This window comes from Sinocyclocheilus anshuiensis, unplaced genomic scaffold (genome assembly GCF_001515605.1).
Source record: "Sinocyclocheilus anshuiensis isolate Anshui unplaced genomic scaffold, SAMN03320099.WGS_v1.1 scaffold687, whole genome shotgun sequence".
Lineage (NCBI taxonomy): Eukaryota > Metazoa > Chordata > Actinopteri > Cypriniformes > Cyprinidae > Sinocyclocheilus > Sinocyclocheilus anshuiensis.
The window spans coordinates 584,701-593,508 of record NW_015551096.1 but is presented as its reverse complement, the minus strand read 5'-3'; the positions used below and the strand labels follow the sequence as shown (position 1 = coordinate 593,508).

The 8,808-nt window shown below is 37.7% G+C and overlaps 1 protein-coding gene across 1 annotated transcript; it reads left to right on the top strand.

The window, feature by feature from the left end:
- Positions 1–6,166: 6,166 nt before the first annotated feature.
- Positions 6,167–8,588, top strand: LOC107662698 (adhesion G protein-coupled receptor L1-like). The gene is made up of 3 exons (XM_016452772.1): positions 6,167–6,321; positions 6,920–7,133; positions 8,495–8,588. The coding sequence occupies exons 1-3, from the start codon at positions 6,252–6,254 to the stop codon at positions 8,586–8,588; spliced, it is 378 nt and encodes a 125-aa protein (XP_016308258.1). The 5' UTR covers positions 6,167–6,251.
- The last annotated feature ends 220 nt before the right edge of the window (positions 8,589–8,808 follow it).

Here is an 8,808-nt window from a genome sequence, read left to right as displayed (position 1 = left end):
AAGAAAAAGCTAATAAAAATTACAAAATACAACAAAAAATTACTAATACTTTAACTAAAATTAGAATGAAAATGGAAAATATAGAAATAAAAACCATTTCAAAATATTTATAAAAACTACAATAGTACCTCAGTGATTCTAAAATAACTCTGCACTGAATGACCCATATTGTTGACCACAAATTAAAAAAAAATAATTATTCATAATTGTTTTTTAATAATTAATAATGTGTTTTTCTCGTGTGTGTGTGTGTGTGTGTGTGTGTGTGTGTGATCATGAGGGAGAGAGTGAGACAGATGCAGGAGAAACAGTGACTCATGAGCTCTGATGGACAGACAGATGGAGTTGTCTGACATTAAGTTTCACACTTTCACATGGGTCACAGGTGTGAGTGATGTGTATGTCATGTGATTGATGCCTGTGACATCATACTGAGTACGTTTGACAAGAAAATACAATTTACAAAAATGCAATGTTTAATTTAATGTCTTACTTGCCATTTCTTTGTAATTATTTGTGAAATTTACTAGCAATTTCTGAGTAAAAATCCTACACTAGATTTTTATCAGTGCACCTGCTGAACCATAAACAGGTGAAGATGTCTAGTTATAATGCAGTAATTCTGTGTGTTTGTGTCCTGTGGAGACGCTTCAGCACACAGGCTAGCGATTGGCTGATCTTCAGCTGTCCGTCCGTGTTTTGGCCGCTTCACTTCATTCAGTGACAGAGACAAACTCTGTGTTTGAGGGTGTTGATGGCGTCTGAAGTGTGACGCTTGTGTCTAGACTGATCAATCGTACCGGGCTCTCTCTCTCTCTCTCTCTGTGTGTGTGTGTGTGTGTGTGTGTGTGAGTGAGTGAGTCAGTGAGTGAGTGAGTGTGTGAGTGAGTGTGTGTGTGTTTGTGTGTGTGTGTGTGTGTGTGTGTGTGGTTTGTATGTAGCCAACTTTATTTAGTCTGTATCATGTTTCTGATTTCCATAAGACGGTGGGGATCTAAATGTGTGTCCTCTTCATTTGTTTAGAATCAGTCAGTATGAATGTGTGTGTGTTTATAGCTACTTAACCATATTTAAGGGCTAGATTTGTACCAGATGTGAGCTAAATCTGACAAAGCCTGCTTTTGAGGATGCCCTCATTTGTAAAAACAGTATAAAAATATATAATTAAATTGTAAAAATGTAAAGTTTTCTGTTAAGTGTTTGGGTTAGGTGATAGTATTTAGAACTAGCTGTGTATAAAATCAATAGAAGTCTACGCAGTGTCCCCATTTAGATAGATGAGGAAGTGTGTGTGTGTGTTATTCCTATTATATTTATTATATTTATCCAGTGATTATATATGAGTTATAAGATTATGATTCCAGTGTTACTGCTTACACCATTTTTAGGGTTGTCTTTTGACAAAAATGTCTTTTACATTTTGTCAGTACTTTGTTATTTTTATTAATTTCGGTCCATTTTACACTCATTTAAGTGGCATATAATTTTTGTTGACAAAATAAAATTTTAGTTGACAATAATATGTAAAAAATAGGAAAATTTTGAAACGTTAACAGATCAAATTTTAACCACATTTTCAAATGTATAAACAGCGATTAATCATTAAAAATATTTATAAATGTATAAACATTGATTAATTATAAAACATGTTTGTAAATTATTTTAATTAATAAAAATATGTATAAATTATTTACATTTATAATTTATAGAAGATTTATCAACATAAAATATAACTTGAAAAAAAGCTGAGATTGTAATAAGAGCACATAAACTTTTATTATCTGTTGTTTAGAGGCTAATGTGAATTTAACATACTATTGTTGGATTATTTGCATGAACATTTTCTAAAATTTTCTTCTGAAATTATTGGTAATATATTGTCTTGCATTGCTAGACATTGATCAGGAGTCTGATATGAAGCGGAGCCACTTATTATACGGCTGCTTAGTGAATTAATAAATAAAAATGGACATAAACGATTGATTTGAGTCTAAATTATTTTATTATGTGAGAAGAAAGAAAGTGGAGTGATACGAGAGATGTGAAACTAGCACAGTGATGAAGGAAATCCAATGAAGTACAACTGTATACGATCACAGACCAGCGTTTCTAGCGTCTGTTATCAGTGATTGGAGTGTAATGGCATACGGCTGCGCTGAAGCCTGTGGCTGGATTTTAGCTCTGGTCCTGGTGCGAGTCGCTGCGCCTGGGGAAACGCTCCTGATAAATCGTCTGATTCCGCCTCCTGGGATCGGAGTATTTTTGTAGCACCATCAATAGAGACGGAGCCCGCAGGGGGTTCACACACAGCACTGCTAACAGTGAAAAAGAAATGAGACATAGATCATAGCAGGACAAAACCAGCCTGGATGCACAGAACAGAGAGAGAAACACAAATGAGCGAGAGATGTGAATCGCCTCGGCCGCCGCAGCCCTTATTTCAGCGTTGCCATGGCGACTGTACATCGAGAGATGGCCGCCGACCGATCAATGTGTGTGCAAGATCCAAAATTACTGATCCTTAAATAATAATTTTTCCAGATGGACTGGAGTGGTGTGGATTATTGTGATGTTTTTATCAGCTGTTTGGACTCTCATTCTGACGGCACCCATTCACTTCAGAGCATCCATTGCTGAGACACTGATGCAATGCTACATTTCTCCAAATCTGATGAAGAAACAAACTCATCCTAATCTTTGGCAGCAAATAAACAAGATACCTTGGATACATTGGTATATTTGATTGTGCTTTCAGGATTATATTTTCTAGATATATCCACCCGTAAACCTGTATATGAGGAATGAGTCTATATGATATTGTGACTGTATTTCATTTGACTGAGGCTGCAGGTTTGAGCTCAAACCTCACACGAAACAGCAGTTTCGAGCCGTTCAGTTGCTCTTTCGTCTATGACAGTATTAGAGCCTGATGATCAATAGACGCATCAATAAACACAGAGATCATATTAGTATGAGCACTGACCTTCTTCACTGCAATTAAAATGCATTATCCTCTTGAGTGAATGTAAATGACAAACTAAATATGAATGTGAAGAGCGTGACGCAAATCTGATTTACTAACGTGAACCAATCAGCAGATGCAACAGTCGGAGAGTCATTTCATTATATAACAAGTTATATAATATTGTAAAACATGCTGATTGCAAGTAGTGTGTTTGTGTGTTTGGCTATGAGAAAACTTCTTTTTGTTGTGACCTTAGACTAAGCCAGTGCTGAAGCAGGAGTTTTCGGCTGTACTCTCCTCTCACCTCATTCTTGACCGTTACCCGGCGTGTGTTTCTCTGTAATGCCATCAGACTGAATCAGGTCTCTCTGTCACTAATTCTCCTGATGCCCCGTCTGTCTCTCTGCAGGTTCAGCTGACGTTACAGGAGACTGCCCCGCCCCTTTCATCTTGTCCGTTCCTCTGTCGTTGCCATGGCGCTGTCACTCTGGTTACTGTGGATGTGTCCTGTGTTGCTTAGCAACATCGCTCCCTCTGAACAAGGTGAGTTCTGCATCCTAAAACACCTGCCGTTCTGTCATGACCCAGACTCCGCCCCCTCAGAGCCCGGAGCAATTCTATTGGCTGAAAGAGCGTTTGATGTGTTTTATTCGGTGCATAAGTAAAAATCCTTCAATATCATGGGTTTAAACATATGAATATGACAAACATCACTATTTTATATTTTGAATACAACTTTTCAAGGGCTTAGCTTCAGTCGCTCTAATTTATTCCTCTGTAGATGCACCTGTTGAATATTAATAAATCACTGATTCTTGAGACGTGAGGCAGAATACAATATTATATATTGTATATAATTTATATGGAGCTTTATATAGATTACTATATATATTCAGATAGATAGAAAGATAGACATATATTCAGATAGATTAATTACCAGATGTGAGCTAAATCTGACAAAGCCTGCTTTTGAGGATGCCCTCATTTGTAAAAACAGTATAAAAATATATAATTAAATTGTAAAAATGTAAAGTTTTCTGTTAAGTGTTTGGGTTAGGTGATAGTATTTAGAACTAGCTGTGTATAAAATCAATAGAAGTCTACGCAGTGTCCCCATTTAGATAGATGAGGAAGTGTGTGTGTGTGTTATTCCTATTATATTTATTATATTTATCCAGTGATTATATATGAGTTATAAGATTATGATTCCAGTGTTACTGCTTACACCATTTTTAGGGTTGTCTTTTGACAAAAATGTCTTTTACATTTTGTCAGTACTTTGTTATTTTTATTAATTTCGGTCCATTTTACACTCATTTAAGTGGCATATAATTTTTGTTGACAAAATAAAATTTTAGTTGACAATAATATGTAAAAAATAGGAAAATTTTGAAACGTTAACAGATCAAATTTTAACCACATTTTCAAATGTATAAACAGCGATTAATCATTAAAAATATTTATAAATGTATAAACATTGATTAATTATAAAACATGTTTGTAAATTATTTTAATTAATAAAAATATGTATAAATTATTTACATTTATAATTTATAGAAGATTTATCAACATAAAATATAACTTGAAAAAAAGCTGAGATTGTAATAAGAGCACATAAACTTTTATTATCTGTTGTTTAGAGGCTAATGTGAATTTAACATACTATTGTTGGATTATTTGCATGAACATTTTCTAAAATTTTCTTCTGAAATTATTGGTAATATATTGTCTTGCATTGCTAGACATTGATCAGGAGTCTGATATGAAGCGGAGCCACTTATTATACGGCTGCTTAGTGAATTAATAAATAAAAATGGACATAAACGATTGATTTGAGTCTAAATTATTTTATTATGTGAGAAGAAAGAAAGTGGAGTGATACGAGAGATGTGAAACTAGCACAGTGATGAAGGAAATCCAATGAAGTACAACTGTATACGATCACAGACCAGCGTTTCTAGCGTCTGTTATCAGTGATTGGAGTGTAATGGCATACGGCTGCGCTGAAGCCTGTGGCTGGATTTTAGCTCTGGTCCTGGTGCGAGTCGCTGCGCCTGGGGAAACGCTCCTGATAAATCGTCTGATTCCGCCTCCTGGGATCGGAGTATTTTTGTAGCACCATCAATAGAGACGGAGCCCGCAGGGGGTTCACACACAGCACTGCTAACAGTGAAAAAGAAATGAGACATAGATCATAGCAGGACAAAACCAGCCTGGATGCACAGAACAGAGAGAGAAACACAAATGAGCGAGAGATGTGAATCGCCTCGGCCGCCGCAGCCCTTATTTCAGCGTTGCCATGGCGACTGTACATCGAGAGATGGCCGCCGACCGATCAATGTGTGTGCAAGATCCAAAATTACTGATCCTTAAATAATAATTTTTCCAGATGGACTGGAGTGGTGTGGATTATTGTGATGTTTTTATCAGCTGTTTGGACTCTCATTCTGACGGCACCCATTCACTTCAGAGCATCCATTGCTGAGACACTGATGCAATGCTACATTTCTCCAAATCTGATGAAGAAACAAACTCATCCTAATCTTTGGCAGCAAATAAACAAGATACCTTGGATACATTGGTATATTTGATTGTGCTTTCAGGATTATATTTTCTAGATATATCCACCCGTAAACCTGTATATGAGGAATGAGTCTATATGATATTGTGACTGTATTTCATTTGACTGAGGCTGCAGGTTTGAGCTCAAACCTCACACGAAACAGCAGTTTCGAGCCGTTCAGTTGCTCTTTCGTCTATGACAGTATTAGAGCCTGATGATCAATAGACGCATCAATAAACACAGAGATCATATTAGTATGAGCACTGACCTTCTTCACTGCAATTAAAATGCATTATCCTCTTGAGTGAATGTAAATGACAAACTAAATATGAATGTGAAGAGCGTGACGCAAATCTGATTTACTAACGTGAACCAATCAGCAGATGCAACAGTCGGAGAGTCATTTCATTATATAACAAGTTATATAATATTGTAAAACATGCTGATTGCAAGTAGTGTGTTTGTGTGTTTGGCTATGAGAAAACTTCTTTTTGTTGTGACCTTAGACTAAGCCAGTGCTGAAGCAGGAGTTTTCGGCTGTACTCTCCTCTCACCTCATTCTTGACCGTTACCCGGCGTGTGTTTCTCTGTAATGCCATCAGACTGAATCAGGTCTCTCTGTCACTAATTCTCCTGATGCCCCGTCTGTCTCTCTGCAGGTTCAGCTGACGTTACAGGAGACTGCCCCGCCCCTTTCATCTTGTCCGTTCCTCTGTCGTTGCCATGGCGCTGTCACTCTGGTTACTGTGGATGTGTCCTGTGTTGCTTAGCAACATCGCTCCCTCTGAACAAGGTGAGTTCTGCATCCTAAAACACCTGCCGTTCTGTCATGACCCAGACTCCGCCCCCTCAGAGCCCGGAGCAATTCTATTGGCTGAAAGAGCGTTTGATGTGTTTTATTCGGTGCATAAGTAAAAATCCTTCAATATCATGGGTTTAAACATATGAATATGACTAACATCACTATTTTATATTTTGAATACAACTTTTCAAGGGCTTAGCTTCAGTCGCTCTAATTTATTCCTCTGTAGATGCACCTGTTGAATATTAATAAATCACTGATTCTTGAGACGTGAGGCAGAATACAATATTATATATTGTATATAATTTATATGGAGCTTTATATAGATTACTATATATATTCAGATAGCTAGAAAGATAGACATATATTCAGATAGATTAATAGACAGAGAGACAGACGGACGGACGGACGGACGGACGGACGGACGGATGGACGGACAGATAGATAGATAGATATTCAGACAGACAGACAGATGTAAATGCAGGAAAGTGAGCACATCAAACATGATCACATGATCTTGTTGAGCCGCAGACAGATGTTGAGTGTGAGAGAGAAGCCCGTCAGGATGCTGTGTGTCTGTGATCATCAGGTCTGAGTCGAGCGGCGATGCCCTTCGGTCTGATGAGGAGAGAGCTGGCGTGTGAGGGATACCCCATCGAGCTGCGCTGCCCAGGAAGTGATGTCATCATGATCGAGACGGCCAACTACGGCCGCACCGACGACAAGATCTGCGACGCCGACCCCTTCCAGATGGAGAACGTGCAGTGCTACCAGCCAGACGCGTTCAAGATCATGTCACACAGGTACAGATCCAACACAAACTCGAGCATTCAGATCCAGATTCTGTCAGCTATTAATCACTGTAGGAAGAGTAACACTGGTGTGTTTTGTCAACTTGTATTTATTTATTCACTAATGCAAAATGACTCATTCAGCCAACAAATTCATCGAGGCAACTACAGATTTCTTGTTTAACTAACACAATAAATTGATCTGTAATTTTGGAAGCCATATATGTCTGCTTGTGTGAGTGAGTGAGTGAGTGAGTGAGTGAGTGAGTGTGTGTGTGTGTGTGTGTGTGTGTGTGTGTTTGATTTGGAAGGATTCTGTTGGTCTAAAATGGGTTTTCATGTAGTTTCTCAGTATTTGAGACTCAAAAGGTCCCAATAAATGGAAAATATATATTAGATTTTTTACAGTATACATATAATTTGGGACAAAACTGTCTCCAGAAGTGAGCTAAATCTGAGACAGCCTGTCTTTGGAGTAATGTGAGGATGTTCTCATTTCACAAAATGGTTTTACTATAAGTGAAAATAATGTGTTAGTCATAATGATTAGCTTTATGTAAAGACACTGTAAGTATATGATATGTGCTCATTTATCCTGAGTGAACACACACACACGTGTGTGTGAGCCTTTTGTGTACATAGAAAAAGTCTTAGATCTTTGAGTTCAGCTCATGAAAAATGGGGCGTTTATAATTTTGTTCAGTGTATATACACACACATATATATATATAAGAATTTATCTATATATATATATTAGCAAGCTCTTCAAGTATATTTATGATGATGCCAGACTTTTGTTTTCATTGTTTTGAGCTTTTTATTCAGTTTACTAAAGGTAGTAGAGAAATTTGTAATGGAAACATGTTTATATAAATACATACACACACACACACACACACACACACACAGACTGAACAGTTTTTATATAAAAAGACAAATGTATATAATAATTATAAAATGTGCTTTTAACATTATCATTTTGATTTTACACAGTATAAAATAAACAATGTCTTGTCAGAGATTTTTATATAAAAAATCAGCTTTTGCTTATTCTTTAGATGCTTTTTTTCATAGTATAAAAGGTCATTTATCTTTGCAAACATGAACAGACACAGTGAACATATGCTGTGTTTTTAGCATTATTTGCAGTAGTTTTCTGCTGCCTCGGTCGTACAGGCGCACCTGCTCTAATGAAGAGTAAGAAAGTATAAACCAGGCTTTTCTGTTCTCGTCTCCTCTCTTCTGCTGTCATCACTCCTGTCTTCACCTCCTCCCTGTGTTTGCGTTCTTCCTCCCTCAGTCGCTCCTCTCTCCACTCCTCCAGTGGGTGTAGTGCTGTTGGGCTGGGGTGTGTTTTCTGTCTCCTCCTGCAGGGCGGCGCTGGAGTCACTCTCGTCTGTGTTTGCTCTTTCAGTGCGGAGCGACGCGCGGCTAACAGACTCACTCATTCACCCGCTCATTCATTGATTCCCTTCTTCTGTTTGCAGTGCATCATGAGACGCTGCTCGTTCCTCATTGCAGCTGAACTGCAGCTCAAAATAAAGTGTGATGAAATTTTGATTGCTGGTGCGAAATTAAAGACGTAATTTTTTTAGGTTCCTCATGCACAGGGGGTTTGCTGAGCGCTGCACACTGACGCTTTCATTTCTGCCTTTATACAGGATCATCACGTCACCGACGTGTGTGT

What these genes read in the sequence shown, in the direction of transcription:
- LOC107662698 (XM_016452772.1), top strand. Translation starts at nt 6,252, where the DNA reads ATGGCGCTGTCACTCTGGTTACTGTGGATGTGTCCTGTGTTGCTTAGC. An exon ending in CATCGCTCCCTCTGAACAAG is followed by an intron (nt 6,322 to 6,919) that starts GTGAGTTCTGCA and finishes TGTGATCATCAG; the next exon opens with GTCTGAGTCGAGCGGCGATG. An exon ending in TTCAAGATCATGTCACACAG is followed by an intron (nt 7,134 to 8,494) that starts GTACAGATCCAA and finishes CTCCTCCTGCAG; the next exon opens with GGCGGCGCTGGAGTCACTCT.